We start from the raw sequence: 19577 nt of genomic DNA on the forward strand, positions 1-19577 counted from the left end.
TCAAGCTGAATAAATCAGAACTCAGCTTAAAAGTTGCATCATTTTTTGAGAAGTGTTATTTGAATGTCACTGCTATAGTTAACAGGCTCCCAGGCTTCCATTTGTGAAGCCTTTGCCATGCTGCATTAGCTTCAACTTGCTCGACTTGCTCTCTGTATTTTTTTTTCTTTTTATTGCCTTCAATTATTTTAGTTCACTTTTAATTTGGAGAGCTGGTTGACCTTTCTGGCTTCTGGCAGGTTTTCTGGGGCCTGGATAAGAAGCTGGCACAGCGCAAGCACTTCCCATCTGTGAACTGGCTGATCAGCTACAGCAAATACACGCGAGCCCTGGACGAGTACTACGACAAACATTTCACAGAATTTGTCCCTCTGAGGACAAAGGCCAAAGAGATCCTACAGGAGGAAGAGGACCTTGCAGAGATTGTGCAGCTTGTGGGGAAGGTGAGTAACCAGATGTGGTGTCATTGAGCCATCCTCCATTTCCTTATGCTTAGTGCAGGCTTTTGATCATGTCTTAGAGCAGACCTGATGGATACTGCATTGCACACAAAAGATCACTGGGAGATGTGAGACACTCTCACCTCAAACTGTGTTTTCTTCCAATTTTCTTACATGTTGTTTGACTTCTAATGACAAATAGTTTTTCAGATTTGCTAAACCTTGGCTTGATGCTACTTTTCTCATGTGAATTAGATAGTGGGACATCTACTGCTTGCTTTAAACTTCACTTTGGTGTTCTAGTATTGTTGAAATGCCCTTTGCTGCAACTTAAAGTAGTATTCCATTGGAAGCAGTCTTTGTAGAGAAATTATGCAAACTGATCTTTATTGTTGAAGCCATATGAAGGGTTACAGTTTATTAGAAACCGTGTTGCCAGCTGCAGGACAGAGGTGTTGGCATTTACAAGTTGGCCTGTAGAAACAAAGTGAAGTCTGCTTTTTTTAAAAACTTGTGATTATCTGTTTTTTCTTTGGAAACTTGTGACATATGGCTCCATTTTGCAGTCATTCTTTAATTTCCTTTTTTCACTTCAGTGTTTTGAAGAGAAAGCTAAACTTGGACAGGAAAATTTCCATTGAAAGCTCTCAGAAAGGACCTAGTGAAAACTCTGTTTCAGCTTAGCACTGTAAATACGATAATTGGCAGGTTCCTGGCACGTACTTGACAGTAATTTAATTCCATGATGTTCAGATGAGCTATTGTGATTTACAGATTGGTAGTAGTGTGTAGTAACATGTATTAAGTACAGTTATTTGAAGGAAGTTTGCTCATGGTGCTCTGTCTCTTCACTGATGCTCTAGTCCAACTAAGATGAGACCTTTCATCAGATCTTGCCTAGTAGAGCTCTCTTCTCTTGATATGTCTTTGAAAAAAAGGAAGTGGGGTCATAGGACCTTCTGCAGTTCTCTATTTACAAACCCATATTCTAAAAGACTGGTTTACAGAGCAGGGTAGGATTGGTTCCTTGGTGTGGAAGGGATATTGATAAGCCAGTGCTTGTGACTAGGCATTATTTTCATGATGGAATTACTAGAACTGGTGATTTTTTTTTCTCAGAGATGTTATCTTTGACAGTTTCTGTCTGTCTGGGCTTGGCAACAAACCTTTAGAAAGGGGGAATCATGGAAGTAGTTAGGGTATTTTTTTCTTTCTAGCTCTGAATTCTGTTAGTCTCCTCATGAAAGAAGGTCCAAACTTCCAGTCCAGAAAGCAAGCTGGGGTACTTAAAGCTGAATGGGGCCACTTTAGCAAAAAGATGATAAAGGTGGAGAAGAGCGACCTGCAGTGCTGAGAGCAGCACTGTGCAACAGGGTTGTGGCTGTCCTGTGGAGTATGACAGGCATTGTCATCAACTCCTTTTCTTCAACGCCAGGCAGAAAAAGCCACACGGTGCAGGCTGCTACTTCCTGTAGCTTCCTTCTTGATCTAGCATGCTGAGATTTAGTCTTTCTTCCATAAGGACTGAGGAAGGTAAAAATGAATTTGCTTTATGTAGGAGGGTGATGTTTCAATGTACCTCACAGCAAAGCCATGTGCATTTTCAGTGTCTGGTGGCTTTTCCATGATCTTAAAGGGAACTTCATTCCCACTGTTTATCATCAGATAGACCTAAAGCAGACTTACTGACTGTTTGGCCCATCTTAATCTGGCAATCAGTTAAATTGGCTGTTCTATAGTAGGGAGTGAGAAATACCCAAAAGACAGAGTTCTGCTTGATGCTGTCTTATGAGGGTGGGAAGAAGACAGGTACTGAAAGATAGCTGTTCTTGGCCAGGAAATACTGTGCCCTCATGGACTTGAGTACTAAACTAACTGTTTACCTTACTTTTCCAGGCTTCCTTGGCAGAAACAGATAAAATTACCTTGGAAGTTGCCAAGCTGATAAAAGATGACTTCTTGCAGCAGAACGGTTACACGCCTTATGACAGGTGAGGAGATCTGACTGGCCATTCTGCCCTCTTAGTCCTGTGCAGTCTGGATTGATACAGTTATTTTGTGTGGAAGCTGACCAGGGCAGAAGTTAACGTTACTGTCCATAAAGAAATGGAAGAACTGTGTTTAGGTAGCCCTTTGAACAGTGCATTCACATTGTCTTACCCAAGACATGCAGACCCCTCCTGAAAGCAGAACCCTTTGGGGTTCACAGGTCCTCCTCTATTGTTCTGTTAGCCAGTGTTTCTGCAGTAGCATATCTGAGGAGGAAGACAGGACTGCTTTATTTTCACAGACAACATCCAAAGTCTTCCTGTTTATTCCATCAATACACAGGGGACTGCAAGAATCTGCTTTCAGTTACTATTGCATGATTTTGGAGCAAGTTTGATCCATCAAAAAAACCCTTACTGTCTCTTTCTCCCCAGTGAACTCTGCTTTTCTTCTTTCCATGCTATCCTTATGTTTTAACAGCCTGACAAGGGGCCTTTTTGTACTTCATCTCACCCCCCCAGCCCAGGTAGATCAGGAAGTCTTGAGTACTTGATCACTGAAAATGTAGACATCCATCATTTTGTAACAGTGTGTGCCTTTGATCAGGTTACTGGGGCAGGTCTGTGTGTATGCTATAGGAAGCACAGGAAGTAGCACATAAATAATAATGAGGTATCTTTTATGGCACTCACCTACCCATTAAAAATGGAACTGTATATGAAGTGCTCTTGTCATAGAGAAACTCCCTTTCCTGTGAGCAAAGAAACTCTCAGAGCTGTCATCCCAGGCTGTTAGGAGGAAGCCTGCTCCCTTGATGGACAAAACAGGAAGGAGGAATTCTGTTGGCTGCTCATTGTTTTCCTTTACTTGTTAGCATTGGCACAGATTGAAATGTGAGACTTGTAAAGCAATGGTTCCTGTTCTCTCCTGTTTTGTCTGAATGTTTGGATACTGCTTCAGAAAGCTCGGCTTCAATCAGCTTCAGGATGATTGTCTTGGCCTACGATTTGCCTGTTTAAAAATGTGGGACCTACTGGAGGCAGCCCCTCTCCTTGGGCAGTACATATTAAAAACCCCTGGAGTAAAGCAGGCTGGCACTCTTTCTGTCAGGGGAGAATCCAGGGGAGAATCCTGTTAATTGTTCTAAGATGCCTGACTGGTCCTCTTCTATTCCATCAGGTTCTGCCCTTTCTATAAAACAGTGGGAATGCTTTCCAACATGATTGCATTTTATGACATGGCACGCCGTGCTGTAGAAACCACAGCTCAGAGTGACAATAAGATCACGTGGTCCATCATCCGAGAGAACATGAGCGAAATCCTCTACAGACTTACCTCCATGAAGTTCAAGGTATGTTTGTAAGGAAGTGGGTTGTCCTGCTTCCTGTGAGCTTCCAGTGCCTCTGAAAGACTGACTCAAGTGTTGACCAAAGGCTTTAGACCAAAGGTCTGTGAACAGAGACTCTTTGCCATCATTTTGAATACAGTAAAGAATTGGTTTGTGAGCTCAGGAATGGTCAGTGCAGAAATCTAGTCAGTTGATGCTGACTGCACAGCCTTGGCAACCCCACCTTCAGCAGTCTCTTACACATAGTCATGGTAATAGTACAAGCACCTTTTTGCTGTTTGCTTTGGGGGGTTTGTGATGAAATTATGTAAAAATACTATAAAATGTTCTAAGGAGACTATTATCAGAGAGAAGCAGCCTGAAGCCAGACATGGGACACGTCACATATTGCAGGAGCATTTCTTCCCTTAACTTGTGTTTAAAATAGCTTGATTAACACTTCTATCATTCACTTTTTCCTGGATTTAAACTTCAGGCTGCTTATATCTGTGTGTCATATAAAAGAGACTGCTGGAAGTGAGGAGAGGAAGGGAGGAGTACCTTTAACATGGGCTAAAGACAAAACAATTGGATTGGAGCACCTGCTCTGGGTAACTTCAGTAGCCATCATTTTAGGGTACAGCTTCACTAAAATTCATCCAGAGCATGCTGGTATAGCAGTTACTGGTAGGACAGTAGTAACCTGTGACCCTGGCTGATATCCTCTATGAAATACAATGCTTGCTCTGTTAAAACTCATATAAGTCAATACTGCAAATCTTTGGAGAACATGTACCGTTGGATTAAATAAGTTTAGAATTAAATGTTCTGCCATGCCAATGTATTCTGTTCCTGCAGGGTACTGGCTTGTTTCTGCAATAAGTGGGTTCCTGGTATATATTCTCAAAGCATGAAGAACACAAGAAGATACACTTGGGGACATGAACTTCTTTGAGAGCTGGTTATGTAGAGCTAGGGTAATTAAAACACTCCCTACAAACACATGCCCACCAGCAGGCACCTGCAGTACAGCAGAGCAGTGGACAGCATGGCTGAAAAAGGGAATCCAGAGAGTGAATATACATTAAGTGGAGCTGGAGCTCTAATAGTTATGAAAGGAAAATTATATTCCCCAGGTAACAGTCTGACAGGTCTGAGGACTGAGATGTCCTGCATCCTGTGGTCTGGGTACTTTGGAGAGACAATGTAAGAAGTAGTGCATCCACACATGTAAGGCCTCTGTGTTTCCCAAGAGTTGCACTGACCCAGAGGATCTTAGCACTCAGAGGAGAATGGTGAAAACATTGAACAGATTTCACAGCCTGACAGTTAATGCTTCTTGCAGAGAAAACCTTGCAGCCTCAGAGCAAAGCTGATAGTTCCATTTTTTGCCTTTGTCTTTCATGAAAAGTATTCTCAGAAAATGAAGCTGTACAAAGATATTTTTGAGCTTTTTATGATTACACAATACATTTTAATTTGAACTAAACAACGTCTGAGTAATGGCAGAGTAACTCTTCCACCTACTGGGGATGCACTGCATTTGGTGTGAGGAGAGCAGCTGGTATTAATCACTGCAGCTCTTGAATCATACACCAGTAACCAAGACCCTCAGTATTCTTGATTGCTTTCCAAATCAGTTGCTTTTCAGTGCAGTAACCACTGCTCATGAAAAAAAATTCTCTGCCCAGTACCCATTCTGCCTGGGTCACTAATGTGGGAAGAGAATGAGATTTAAACCCTGTGGGTGTTGGTGAGACAGGATGCAAAGACAGAGCTACAATCCTAAGGTCAAGAGGTTACAGCAGTTGCAAACCAGGGCTGACTTTAAGTACCCAAGGCTTTTCCTGATGGATTTGTTTGTGTGCTGTATTGTTTCAGGACCCTGTCAAAGATGGTGAAACAAAAATCAAGGCGGACTATGCTCAGCTGTTTGAGGATATGCAGAATGCATTTCGCAGTCTGGAAGACTAGACTCGACCTCTGTGACCACTCCAGTTTGTCCTCTCAGTTCCTCATCTCAGCTCCTCTGCTTCCCTACCTTACAAGAATGATGCAACAGTACTTGAGTTGATAAATAACCCTATGTTTCCCCTGTTCATACTCAGAGAGTGTCTTTACAAAAAACATTCCTCTTAGTTTGTATTTGGCATTGCTTTGTGTGTCTGAAGTGGTGAGTGATGTGTGAATGGGCCTGGCTGAGTGAGGAAATGCTGTTGTACACTTCTAGGGTGGGAAAATTTTCACCTTTCCTCTCACAGCTTTCCTGGTAACCAGTCTTTCACCTCGGGTAACCAGTTGAGCTGCACTGGCAGAGACGGTGTAGGTCTTCATGCAGTCATGCGGTACATTGCGAGCTGGCAGTGGTAAGGGCATTTACACCTGGCACTTTGCTAAGTGACTATCAGACATAGAACTCCCTGTTCTCAAACAGAATTTTTGACCATATTCTGGTGACATGTTGATACAACCAAAAATTCTTCACTACTCTGTCACTTCTGAGTCTCTCAGCTGAGTCTTTTGGTTATTGAAATGTGGTAGTTCTGGTCCTCTCCAAGAAGGGACTAACTAGAAGATGAGCACATACAAGCGACTGGTATAATTTTGTACACTGGAGAAATACAGTTTTATCTTCCTACTTAATACAGATAGGACTGTTGGACTCAGCATCAGCTAAAATCAAAGCCATAGGTGCTCAGCTTCCAGCAGAATTTTACCTTCTTGGCTCCCATTCATCCCATAAAATTTCCTGACACTCAGCTGCTTTACTTTGTGAAGCTTGTGACTGCTGCCATGTACTGCAGGGCATGGTTGGCAAGGTACAGTGATGCCACATGTGCTGACCCCAGTGTGGTCCTTCCTTGGTGGTGCTCTGCCAGTGCAGTTGCCCTCAGTGCAATGCCCAGGTTATGCCAAGGAAAGGAAAACACGTGCTTAGCCTTCTTCCTCCACCTGTGCTCACATGGCCTGTTGGGTGGTGGCACAGAAGGTCCCCAGTTCTTGTATAAGAGGAATGTATGATGTTCATCTGGGGGCGGGGGATGAATGGGGGAAGGTTGACGAGTACAAAATGTATTTACTCCTGCCTTGTTGATTACGGTGCAAGAGAAACCAGTGGCTCTGGTCTTCTCTGCTCTGTGCTCTGGAAGCACTCTGTCAAGCAGCTGAAACTGCTGTCTCTTGGGTTTTTTTTATTGGCAAAACTAGACTGAGATGAGGAATGAGCAGAGCGCAGCCTTTCTGTCAAACTCCCCGAGCCCAGCACTCATCCCATTGCTCCAGAGTGCAAGAGAGAGAGATGCTGGCATCCTCTCCAGTCTCTCCCTCTCGATTGTGTCAGGTGGCATCCCGTGCCCAGCTGGGTTCCAGCTGCCATCTACTGCTTTGTTAGTCCTGAGACAGCACCTGTGTTGGTGACACCGTGCCTACGTGAGCATTAATCCTGCACTGAAGTATTTCCACCGGCGCCAGCTTTGAACAGTAGTGATGCAAAGGGATCTTGTGCTACGGACCAAATGCTGCCACTTCCATTATGGTATGAACCCACTGTTTGTCAGGGGAGAGCCCAGCTGAAACTTAAAGGGATTGACTATTTCTGGTTCTCCCAAAAAGAAACTGCTCCTCCAGCTGATATTCTGGTAGTGAACGCTTAAGTTTACAGCTCACTAAACTTTTGGTGTATGCTGCTTATTTTATCAACGAGCATGTGTGAATGAGTAGTCACCATCCAAGCCCTTGCTGGGCTCATCAGTCGTACCCTTCACCACTGTACAATGTAGCATTTCATGCTAGAAACCAGATGTTCTTATCTCTTTAAATAGAGGATGTTATAAACTTTACAGAAGATGTCTAAGATAATGCAGTTCTAATATTTATTGTGCTGTACCTGGCCCTAAAGTGTGACCAGTTCAAAGTTTCATATATATTTTTGTCCTTTTTGTTTTGTGTCTGTTTTCAGTGTTGAGATTCTGATGTTCACTGTGTCCTGCAAGTCTTCCTTCTACAGCTGTGGGAGGAATTACAAGATGGGCAGAACCCCACCACCTACTTTATCTTGTATATTTCATAATGTATGTTGCTGGAAATTGTGTAAAAAAAAAAATAAATTAAAAAAAATTGTTCAAGTCAATGAAAATAAAATTGATTTAAATTAGGTTTTATCTGTCCTGTTTTCTTATGTCAAACCAAATCTACGCCACAGTGGTGTACACAGCAATCCATCACAAAAGCTCACAGCTTGCTTTAAAAAAAATTACTTCATCAGTTTAAGGATTTCTTTAAAACTGTAGGCAGTAATTTGGCATGGATTCTTTACTTCAGTTCTCCCATTCCAGTACAGCTTGCACAGTCTCCTCACAGATTACATGAAAGAGTTACAATGTAGTAAATACTCTTAGAGCAGGTATTCTTAGGATTACTTTTAATACAATTACAGTGTAAGTCTGCCTTTTGCTGCCATGCATGCTAATGTAACAACTGTCATTGTACCATTTTAGGGCACTTGGCACTTCGGGTCAGAAGCTGAGCAGCACTGCTGGCCACAGCAACTCCTTTTGAATAAGGAGTTGAGACCTCCCGTAAACAGCAACAGATAAATTAAGAATACACTAAAGCCATCACATTTGGCCCATTTTGTAAATTTGACCACTCTGTAACACCTCTGAAGGAAGTGTTCTGATATTTTATAGACTATATTAAGAGATACCACAAGCTGAAGGTGTTCAAGTAATTCTGCCACTCACAAAGGGGTGGAAGTCACAAGCTCATTCCTGGCAACCGTGGACTAGTCAGTAGTTCTCAGTGGATGTTGAGAAATCCATCAAGTGAAGCGATGAGTTCAGGTTTTGGCAGTTTGGAAGTTACCAACTGGCAGCGTCCTCACTTCATCCACTCGACTTTTGTGGATCTGGAAGGCTGGCGTCACCCAGCGGCCACAGGAACACTGGTCCCCCCTCCAGCTGAAGGAGCCCAGCTTTGACGTGCATTTGGGACACAGAAGCTGCAAGAAAAACGCAGCACTCAGTCTAAGACGTGTGTTGATGTGGATCTAGTTAAAAACAGGCCAAAAAGCTAAACTGAGAGGGCCATTTAGCCCGGAGGTGTAGCAGGCAGCTGTGCTGGCAGAAGGGAGGGTGTGGAAATGCAGCTGCTGGGACCTAGTGGGATTCCAAAGACAGTTTTACCAGGGTCCAGAAAGACTTGGTCAGCCACCACAACAGGCTTTTGAAGTCCCACAAGCCTTCCTCATAACAAAACCAAACAGCAGATAAACCCTGTCCAACATCCTGTCGGGTGGTGTCAGCTCCAGCAGAGCACCAGCTCCTTTCCTTGTGAAAGAATATTTTACATTTAAAAATGTGCCCATAAGCTGCAAAATTCAAGTCAGAAAGGTTGGGAGGCCTAGCACCCTTGTGTGGGGGTTTTCCTTTTAGGGAAGAGACACAGTTTTTTCTGCCTTTGCAAAACAGTAACACAAAAATCCAAAGAATAAAGCACACGCTCCACTTCACCTGTCCTTCCATTACTCCGAGCAAGGCTGGCTCCATCCACTGCACGGGCTCAATGAAGTACGAGGTGCACTTTTCCTGGCCATTCCCAGAAAGCCGTGCAGAGTCTGTTATCCTCTTGTGGGCAAAGGCTGTCGGTCCGATCCCTTCTGTGTGGGACAAAATGCTGGAGCTACGGAACAGAGCGCGTCTGCCCTCCAGGACACAGGGAAAAAACAAGTAAAACAAAAGTTTTTTTAACTGGGCAAATCTACAGACCATAGAAAATAGGGATATGGGCCTCTGAATAATTAAACAGGAGTACAAGTTCTACATTTTTTGATTAGCCTAGAAGGTTCACAAGCAGCACTCCAGGGAACAAAAAGTTTTATATTTTGTAATTTTTTTTTTTTTTTTCTTTTTGCAAACACAGTATGGAAACTTAGGCAACAGCTCATCCCTGACCTGACAACAATGACATGCCCATTGATTTACACAGAATATTCTTCTCTTGATTTGATTTCACAATGACGTTTTAAGGAGAAATATAAAGTATTTTATAAATACATACAAATACATTTTTCTAATATATAAAGTACCTGCATTTCCTGCATCTGTAGAGAACCTCTGTGTTCGAAGTTTGACATATAGTGGTAGGATCAACTGCAAAGACTTCTCGGGGCAAGTCTTGAGGTTCTGCAGAGGAGTCAGGACCATGTTGTGAATCAGATCAGCTCAGCCACGCAGCATTCCTGGGAACAAGACAGGACTGCGCCTCTGCCCCAGTCATGGCCTGCAGGAGCCTCCTTCTTCCCCTTCATTTGTTCCCTCACCAATTCCAATAGATTAAGCTAAAAAAGAAAGAGCCTCATCCTGCTACGCCTAAAACTGGGATTTGCTTCATGCAATGAACTGGGATCTAGACTATGGCCTTAAACATGGTAAAATAATGGTATTTTGCTTTATGTTCTTACTTCAACAGAAAGTAAAGGCAGAGGAGGTTTCCGAACAGTAGTGCCAATGCTTTAGTGCCCACAATACAGAAAGCCAACTTCCAAGTGGGAACTGCTAAGGACAATGATACATAAAGGGCGACAGCACTGTCACGCTGAGTATGCAACACTTGAGATCTTGCAAGAAAAGCTACAGATTATTATTTTATTATAAAATTACACATACACACACATATCTTTTGCAAATTGAAGTATGAAAGTTTACTTCATTACCTGAATTTCAACTTTATCTCAAGTTTTACATGTTATTTTTTTCATCACATTGACTATTTTCTAGAATGTTGTTTGCTTCGCCAGGGACATAAAAATCACAAAAAGTATCAAATTGGCCTTTAGGTTTTTTACACTTTGCTAAAGAGAGCAGCTCCTTACAGATCTTATTTCCCAGGCACCTCAAAGGCTCAATTTTTCTGCCACTGATGAGCTGCGATTCTCTAGGGCCGGTATAATGCGAATGTTTGCCCTGGCCAAGTCCAGGCTCAGCTGCTTTGAGGACAACACTCGAAGTCAACCTCCTCTGACAGGGCCTTCTGCGTTCATTCCAGGACAGCCTGTTCCCCTCTTGGGAGACTGCCCCGCGCTTCGCCCCGCGCATCCGCGATGCTCCCACTCACCAGAGAACCTCTCGCTGAGCATCTCCAGGCGGTACCGCTTGTAGAGGACGCTGCTGGTGTCCACGGCACAGCCCATCGCCTCGTAGAGCTTCAGCTGCCCCTGGAAGCCCGGGTTCACCCTGCGGCGGGGGCGAGAGGGGCGCGGCGTGAGGGGGGCGCCGGGCGGGCGCGGGGGGCGCGGGCGGGGCACTCACTGTGCGTCCGGCTTGGCGGCCCTGACGGCGGCGAGCGCCTCCTCCCAGCCGAGCCCCTGCGTCTTCATCAGGTAGGCGGCGACCACGGCCACGCTGCGGCTCACCCCGGCGTGGCTGCAAGGCAAGGGCGGCCCGTCAGCCGCGGCAGCGCCGCCGCGGGGAGCGCTCGGCCCCGCCGCAGCCCCGGCGCTCACCAGCGGACGAGCGCGGCGCCGCCGCCCGCCCGGGCCGCGCCCAGGAACGCGGCGCAGTCATCCAGGCGGCTCAGCAGGTCCGCGCCGGGCTCGTCCCGCGCCCGGACGTGCATGGCTCGCACCCCCGGCACGGCCGGCGGCTCCTCCGCGTCCACCGTCAGCACCGCCACCACCCCCGCCGCCGACAGCGCCTCCGGAGACGAGCACGACTCCGCGCCGCCCACGTAGAGCCCCGGCAGCACCGGCACCATCCCGCCGGCAGCCGCCATGGCTGCGGGAGGCGGGCGGGAAGCACCGCCCCCGGCACGGCACCGCTTTCCGTTTCCCTTGCCGGTACGGGAGGAATAATTTCCGTAGTAATTGTCACGCAGCTGTGCGTACCGGTGCGATTCTCTCTTCCCTGCGTCCACGAGTGTCTGTCTTAACTCGTCTGTTTTTTTCCCCCACCCCTCTGTCTCCTTACAAATGCTCAGAAAACAAATATGTATCAGAGGATGGGTCGGGTTGGAAGGGACCACAGTGGGTCATCTGGTCCAACCTCCCTGCTCAAGCAGGGTCGTCCCAAGAGCACATTGGTACAGGATTGTGTCCAGACGGTTCTGGAATATCTCCAGTGGGGGAGACTCCTGACAGACAACACAGAGAATAGAAGTTTTCAGTTCCCCTTGAAGCTGCTAAAGAGAGCTTAAATACTAGCTAGCAAAATAGATAAAAGAGTATACAAGTAGACATACAGGATGCGAAACGTAGCTGGAACCAGTGGATAAATAGATAATGAGGAATATAGTGGGTTTTGTGGCAAAGCCAAGTAACAAGAAGGAACAGCGCATGCTCTAAGAGAAGCTCAAGCCAAGGTCATCTGCAACGTTGAGGGTGTCAGGAAAATCCACGAACACCAGAGGTTTATGTCCAAAAAAGAGACAGAGGAGTCCTACAACTTTATTCAAATAAAGAGAGAGAGACCACCGGGGCACACGCCCGCGGGATTTTCTCTCTCGAGGTTTCGGAGGGTGCAGCCTCCTTTTATCCCAAACTCCCGGCCGCATGTTGCCCTCTTCCTTTCCCCATTGTCTGAGGTACCAGGAAGGTACAGCCTTCCCGAACCTCCTATCACATATTCCCCCCTCGAACCTACTGTTTTACCCCAAAGCTCAGAAACTCAGGCTTGTGCAGATCCTTGTCTGTTTCAGGAGCCAAACTGCCTGGGCTCTGCAACAAACCTGCTGCCCAAAGTTAGTAGCCAATTTCAAAGACACTAACACCCGTACCTTCACCCATCAAATTGTTTGTAAAGACATTAACTTTCCTCTCAGGGGCACTCAGTGGGTATGACCACCAGAGACCCCTTTAGATGACCCTCTAGAATCATAAAGGACTTCCAGCAGGAGGTGGATGCATGCAAATTAGTTTTAGGGAAAGTGATGTTTCTGTATTAGCTAGGAAGTACACTGCAATGAATATGTATGGCCATGATGGATTTTTACCCTGTTGTAAGATCTCACAACACACCTAAATTAGCAGAGATACCTTCTGGGTGTCCAGCATGCTCATAATAAAGAATCCCTGATTTCTAATACTTTGTGTTAGAAAGTTTGTTTGCTAGCTGTTTTCAGTCTCACTCCAGGCCAGGCTCCAGGGGCATGTGGTGCTGGATCCAAAAAAACCCCCCTGGCTCCACAGGCAGAGCCGGCGCCACCTCACCCTGCACAGTCGCAGGACTCCGCGGCCCCCAGGGACCCCGCGCCAGCAGAGGCGGGGGTGTCGGGGCAGGGGGAGGGCGCACAGCCGGCCTTGCCGCTCAGCTCGGCGGCGGCCACGGCTTATCCAGGGCCGCAAATTAGCGGCTTAGCGAATTGGACCCCCGTGGCGGCTCCTAGCCCGACTGTGCATGCATTGGCTGCGCCAGGAATGCCCGGATCTACCTTCTTGGCCGGCATAGCCCCTGGAGTGACTGCACTGAGACTGCCTGGGTGTGCTCCATTGCCCTCTATGGCGCTGGACTGTCCTGCACCGCTGCAGAACCGAGCCATCGACCTTTTAATACAGCATCTGCCTTTGCTGACAGAGTTACTGAACGTATCACGGAAGCTGGAGGAACTGCTCAGCTTGCAAAAGCAGCTGCTGCAGATAACAGAGGCATCCCGCCATGCTGGGTGCACCGGGCCCATGCCGCCCGCACCGCCTGCGCCTCCCGCGGGAGCCGTGGCTCCAAACCAGGAAGCGGCGTGGCCAGCGGTGAACCCCGAAGCGGCGGGGGCAGCGGCCACGCCCCAGCCGGCGGCAGCCCCGAACGCGGCCGCGGAGCAAGGGCCAGCAGCGGTGCCGGGCACCGGAGCGGTGGAAGAGACGAGCACGGCGCCAGGTGCAGCTGCGGCACAGGGGACAGCGACAGCGCCGAACGCTGCCGCGGAGCAAGAGACGAGCACAGCGCTGGGCGCGGCTGCAGCCCCAGAGACGGCTGCAGCTGCTCCAGTACCAGTTCGGTGGGGACCGGCCGAGACGGCATCCCGAAAAGACGCTGCTGTCCAAACTGCAGTGCAGCCAGCTGTAGTCTGTGCTGTCTGTTCTGCCTCTAGCCAACCTAGCCAATGTGCCCCTCTCCGTCCACCTCTGTTCACTCCCAGCGTCGTCTCAGAGTTGCCTTTGCCTGATGATTCCTCGTCGGGAAGCGAGGCAGATGAGGTTCTGGCCCCAGGTCGTCAGGCGGCTGTAGCCAGGTGGTGAAGGAAAAGGCTGCGCCGGTCTCGCCCCTGGACCTTTCAGGACTGCACGGTAACAGTGTGTCCAACCCACTACAGTCGCTTCTTAGAGTCAGTTAAGATGCAAGCTTTGGAGGAGGGTTGACTGGAAGCTATTGGAAACACTTGGAATGCCAAATAGATTTGAGGATTCTGGGGGTAATTGGGAAGCTGTTACACTCCATCCGCAGGCTGTGCCAGAAGTTCAGGATGGTAGTGACTCCCCAAAAGGGGAGATCCAAGCTTTCCCAGTGTATAAGGCTCTCCCAAATTCAGGGGAGCATGACAAGCATGAGGTAATTGCTTGGAAGGTTGCACAGGATTTGCAATCCAAGGTGGCACAACGTGGGCTACGTTCTGCTGAGGTTATGCAGATAATAAGGGTGATAAATACAGATTTACTTGCTCCATTTGATATCAGACACTTAGGTCAAATCCTATTTCAACCTATACAATTTACAGTTTTTGAGAAAACCTGGAGAAAGCTGGCCGACAGGACTGCATTAGCGACTATGCAGCTCCCTGCTGCCGATCCTAGATGGACAGCGGGAACCGATGCTTTTATGGGGACTGGTCCCTTCTCTGATCCCAGCCTACAGGGTAACTTGCCCTCTAGCATCCTGCAGCAAGCACAACAGGTCAGCATGGCTGCCCTGTTGAAAACCATAGAGTTGTCAGCACCCAGAAAGCGATATACTGAAATAGTTCAAGGCAAATCAGAGTCATTCCTCTCTTTTGTAAAGAAAGGCGCTGCTTCTCTCGAGAAGCAGGTTGAGGATGATGGCTTAAGGCAGATGTTGTTAGGGCAGTTAGTGAGAGATAACGCAAATGAAGAGTGCAGAAAAATCATAGATGCCTTACCAGGGGACCCTGAGGTAACAGACATGGTCGAAGCCTGCGCTAAGGTGGGATCTGGGAACCAGAGAAGGTCTGCTTTGGCTGCGTTCCTGCAGCCTGTTCGCGCATCTTCTGGTCGTGAACCAAAGCAACCAAAACAGGCGAAAAAACGGAAGCGGCCTAAGCTGAGCCAAAAAGAGAACACACCGATCCCCCAGCGCAAAAGGTGTGGCAGGCCAGGGCATTGCACGGGCTACTGTAGATCCCAGACTCATGCCAATGGTTGGCCGTTGCCGGGAAACTTCTGCCGGGGTGCAAGGAGGGGGAATTGCTCTCCGATGCAGTCGCTCCCCCAGAGAGTGGCACAGGTACAGGCACAGGTCTACCCAGCCACCCTAGAGACGGCACCCAGGGATCAGACAGCACCCAGGGATCAGATGGTTTTGACATCCACACCGCAGCCGCAGTCGTCTTAGACTCTAGCGGTGTTTATAAGGTTCCCTTGGATGCATATGGACCCCTAGCCCAGGGATCCAGTGCGATGCTGGTGGGAAAAGCTGATGTTGCCCATCAAGGAATCTTAGCGCACTCAGGAGTTATTGATGCTGACTTTAAAGGTCAGATTTGCGCTATGGTCTCCACGCAAAAACCCCCTGTAACTATTCCTGAAAAGACCTGCCTTGCTAAATTAGTGCCTTTTAAGTCTTGTGTCCCCAGGACAGAACAACCAACTCACAAAGATAACGGCAGTGGATCTACGGGACTTCCGCAGGCCTTCTGGACTGCAGACATCTCTGACCAAAGGCCACAGATGACATGTACCCTGATCCTGCCGAACGCCCATCCACCCCGGATTCAGCTTCGAGGTTTGATTGATACAGGTGCTGATGTAACTATCATCTCCTTCTCTGCATGGCCTCCCTCATGGCCTTTAGCCCCGGTGGGATCGGCCATCGCAGGATTAGGAGGATCCACACAGAGCTATTTAAGCAATCGGCCTGTGGTGGTGAAGGATTCAGAGGGGCACACAGCTACAATTAGGCCTTATGTTGCTACCACTTCCTTTAACCTTTGGGGACGGGACGTGTTGGCAGCTTGGGGGGTACGGACTGGGACAAATTTTTAGCAGGGGTCACTGTGCGTAAGGGCGCACAGTATCCTACACTGCCTTTGTGGTGGTTCATTAACACACCAATCCGAGTCAGACTCTGCTCAGTTAGTTGAATTAAGGGCTGTTACCATGGCTTTTCAATGATTCTCACAGGAACCTTTGAATCTGGTTACTGAAGCTGACTAGAGAAAGCTCTGTATACAATCAATCACCTTATAGTACCACAAAATTCAAATAATCCTGTTATTCTGAATCATTTTCTCTCACTGCAGTCTGCAGGTGACACACAACTGCCCCGGGCAAAAGTCTGGGTGTGGAATTTACTCACTAACCAGTGGGAAGGCCCTCATGAGCTTATCGTTTGGGGTCATGGGTATGCTTGCGTTTCCACAGATACCGGGATACGGTGGCTACCTTCAAAATGCGTTCGCCCTGACCTACGGCACCAGAGGCAGAACAGGCAACCTCCCAATGATGACCAGAAGACCAACCATCCAAATGGCGACCAGAATGTAGATCATCAGCCTAATGACTCTCCTGATGATGACCAGGATGTCAACCATCAGGCAGATGGTCCTTCTACAAGCAGAGACTGGGATGGTCCTTCCACAAGCAGAGACTGAACTTTAAATTTCTTGTTATGGAGTCAGATAGTTAAAGCCTTAAGGACATATTTAGAATTAATAACTGATGTAAATTTCTATTTAGGATTAATAGTAGAGTTGTTCTCTTATCAAACAAAAAGGAGGAATTGTGGATACGAAAATGCTGCTAGAAAGGATTTTCTTGCTATTTTCTAAGCCCGTGAGAGACTTTCCTCTCTCACAAAAGAGGTAGCAGAGTTATGTAAACAACCAAACACCTGCGGCCTTGAAAAGTCTTTTTTATAGTACAGTAGAAAAATATCTTGACAATGGATGATTTAGGATTTTAGCCAATCACCCAAGGGGTGGCTGATCCTTTATCCAATTAGACTATGAAGAAAAAAGTCTATAAAAGAGTTTGTAAAATAATTAAATAAATCAATCTTGCTGCACAATTCCTGCCTGCTGGATCTTCTCTCCTCCTCCCTGCGGCTGCGAGACACGGTGAAACACCCTAGGGCTGCGGTAATATTCACACTTTTTAATATAGTGGCAAAACGCCAGATTTCATTATAAAGACCTCTGCTAAAGCTCTCTCCATGGCTGGGACACAGAACCTTACCCTGTCTCCAGTATGTGGGATAGAAGAGCCTGAAGGCCCTAATTACCATCACTGGGGGGATTGTTCTAGCGCAGCTCCGTGCAAGGCAGCTGTAGGCAAACCTGGTACAGAAACATCATTAAGGGCCTCTGGGATCCTGGCAGGATGCTGACTAGCCACGGAGGAGGTGAGACTGGCAGCCACCTCAGACCTGATAAGCTGAGACTGAAACTGGGTGCGAAGGGAGATTGTTATCCCTTTCCCACAGGAGAGGCGGATGGAGCTGGGGTACCACGGAGCACCTGTCGTGCTGCAGGAGGGATGGGCCACCACAGAGATGCTGCGGAGGATGCTACCCACGAGACACTTCCTCACCCAGTGCCAGCAGACAGCATGCACCAGTTTCCAGTCTTGCTAGGAAATAGGCTGTGGGACAGTGGCTTCCAGAGCTGTGGAGTTTCCATGTGCTGCTGGTGGCCCACTGAGCAGACTGAGACAGCTCTTTGTAGCTGAGATGGGCCCCAAGGTTTCCGAAGGTGCAAGACCACTGCTTAAAGTTTGGTGCCATCCTGCCTCACCTCCCATGCTTGCCGTAGTGCCTGTGTGATTGTGCAATTGTGCAGCAGTCCAGCTGGCAAGCTGCTCCAGGGAAAGGCAGATCCCCTCTTTGGATGGATCAGTTCTAAATCACAGAAACGTGACCCAAAGGGTGTGACTGTGTATCTGAGTATGGGAAGTCTCTGACAGCTCTCATTTAGACTATTTTAAGCTACATAACTGTGCAAAATGTCCTTTTCCAGTTGCCATTGCCACTAGCGAGAAATGAAAGGTTTACTGAAAAAGCATTAAAAAATGCAGATAACTTTCCATAACAGCGGGGGGGAAAAAGCATACTGAAAAGAAAGACAGGTGGAAATTAAAACCAGATAAAACTGTGTATGGACCTTTACTTGTGAAAGCAGATAACAATTATAGCAAATTACTGTGGGGAAAAAACAGATTATTCATTTCTTGAGTAACCTGAGAAAAGTCTGCAGACAACTGCAAGTTACTGAAGGGGCTATGAATTTTACAGCAGGGTTATATTATCCAGGTATTATGAGAGTACTAAGGGGCAGTTAATAATCTCTGTTAACCTTCAAATCTGTGAAGATGCAGGGGCAAACAATACTGTCTACAACCAAACCCAGGCAGGGCTTGATGCAGGATCCCAAGAGGTTGGTCTAGAGGTGGTGTAGCTACTAGAGTCCTCCACGCTGCTTTCTAAAGCCATGGATAAGGAGGGAATACGAAAAAGATGTGATTTCAAACTGAAAAGCTGTAGCGGAGTTAAGCAAAAATCCTTGGGGCTGGGCCCACAGACAGCTTGGTACCTAATGGCTTCACATGACGAAAAACTGCACTCCCTAAATCTCACTGTTTCTCTGCACCCCCCCTTTGCTATGTATGCCACCTGCAGCCTGAGGCGATGTGTCCTGAATTTGCTCATGACTCCCAAATTAGAGTAAATATTTTTGTCAGACTGATTTGCAAACCCTTGTTCTCCCCCCACCTCCGCCTCCCCCCATCATCTTCTCCTCTACCACTGAAAATTGTGATGTTCTTCCCCAGGTTCCAGGAAACCGTGTGACTAATTAAGCAGTTGGGGTGAGCTCAGGTGCAAAGAAAAAGCAAATCAGATGATGGGCTGCTGCCCACTCGCTCCAGCGAGTGCATTCCATCTCTGCGTGTGTCTGCCCTGCTGCTTCCTAAGGGAAAGGAAAATGCCAGGCTTCTTCTCCAGGCTGCCCACTCTGGATCCTCACAGCGCAACCAGATTGGCAAAACAGTTTCCTGCTGTGGAAGCAAAAGCGCCGGGGCCTGGGCAGAGGCACAACACCCTCTTCCGTCCTGGAAGAATTTGGCCTGCATCTTTCATCACACAGTGGGGTGGCTCTGCTCCTTCAGGCTTTTGGGTGGTTTGGGGCTTGTACATCAGAGGATTTGTGAGAAGAGTCTGCACAACCACAGCCCGGTTGCCAGAGGTGGCACACTGCAAAGTAGTGAAAGGGCTAATGGGTGGAGACATCTTCAAAAAGCCATATGTGAGAGACAGCAGCTCTGGATTTCTGTGTCTTCCTCACATCTAAATGCAGCAGGAACTTACTTTGCACAGGGCCTGCTGGTGAAGGAGCCTGGTACCATTCCTCGCCTCTTGGAGAAGGGGTGTTTTGCTGAGCTCAGAACTCTGTGGGAGCTGGGAAGTCCTCCATGGTAGCATCCCATCGCTTAGAGCAGGGACTTTCCAGCAGTCACAGTGCTTCTAGCAGCAAATTTACCTTCTGATTTTTGAAAGGCTGCTGTTCCCTGCATAACTTCACTCTGTCTGTGTATATTCCTGTGTTTACCTTTATCCATGTATCAGGAGGAAGAATTGCTTCATCTCCCAGCAGGAAACCTCAAAGACTTG

The 19577-nt window shown here is 47.5% G+C and overlaps 3 protein-coding genes across 7 annotated transcripts in view; 2 read left to right on the forward strand and 1 right to left on the reverse strand.

The window, feature by feature from the left end:
• Positions 1–7910, forward strand: part of ATP6V1A (ATPase H+ transporting V1 subunit A) — a 30687-nt gene extending 22777 nt beyond the window's left edge. The window contains exons 12-15 of one of the 2 annotated variants that reach the window (XM_039559723.1): positions 240–443; positions 2337–2431; positions 3609–3780; positions 5638–7910. In XM_039559723.1, coding sequence (XP_039415657.1) covers positions 240–443; positions 2337–2431; positions 3609–3780; positions 5638–5730 — 564 coding nt within the window. In that variant the 3' untranslated portion in view covers positions 5731–7910. The remainder of the gene's footprint in view (positions 1–239; positions 444–2336; positions 2432–3608; positions 3781–5637) is intronic. The other variant, XM_010396071.4, reaches the window with a different exon arrangement.
• Positions 7911–7993: 83 nt separating this feature from the next.
• Positions 7994–11546, reverse strand: DUSP12 (dual specificity phosphatase 12). Its single transcript, XM_039559739.1, has 6 exons — positions 11258–11546; positions 11064–11177; positions 10870–10988; positions 9842–9938; positions 9267–9453; positions 7994–8755 (listed from the first exon to the last, which is right to left on the reverse strand). Exons 1-6 carry the CDS (start codon positions 11524–11526, stop codon positions 8594–8596), a joined length of 948 nt encoding a protein of 315 aa, XP_039415673.1. The 5' UTR covers positions 11527–11546; the 3' UTR covers positions 7994–8593.
• A 1456-nt stretch (positions 11547–13002) lies between these two features.
• On the forward strand, positions 13003–16504 carry LOC120411604 (transcription initiation factor TFIID subunit 4-like). 4 transcript variants are annotated; one of them, XM_039568029.1, is made up of 2 exons: positions 13003–14029; positions 16337–16504. In XM_039568029.1, the coding sequence occupies exon 1, from the start codon at positions 13166–13168 to the stop codon at positions 13979–13981; it is 816 nt and encodes a 271-aa protein (XP_039423963.1). In that variant the 5' UTR covers positions 13003–13165; the 3' UTR covers positions 13982–14029; positions 16337–16504. The 4 variants fall into 4 exon arrangements, 2 of the variants coding, with proteins under 2 accessions (XP_039423963.1, XP_039423953.1); XM_039568019.1 differs by lacking the exon at positions 16337–16504 and adding an exon at positions 15536–15759; XR_005604038.1 differs by lacking the exon at positions 13003–14029 and adding an exon at positions 15475–15713.
• The last annotated feature ends 3073 nt before the right edge of the window (positions 16505–19577 follow it).

This window comes from Corvus cornix, chromosome 1 (assembly GCF_000738735.6).
Source record: "Corvus cornix cornix isolate S_Up_H32 chromosome 1, ASM73873v5, whole genome shotgun sequence".
NCBI classification, from domain to species: domain Eukaryota; kingdom Metazoa; phylum Chordata; class Aves; order Passeriformes; family Corvidae; genus Corvus; species Corvus cornix.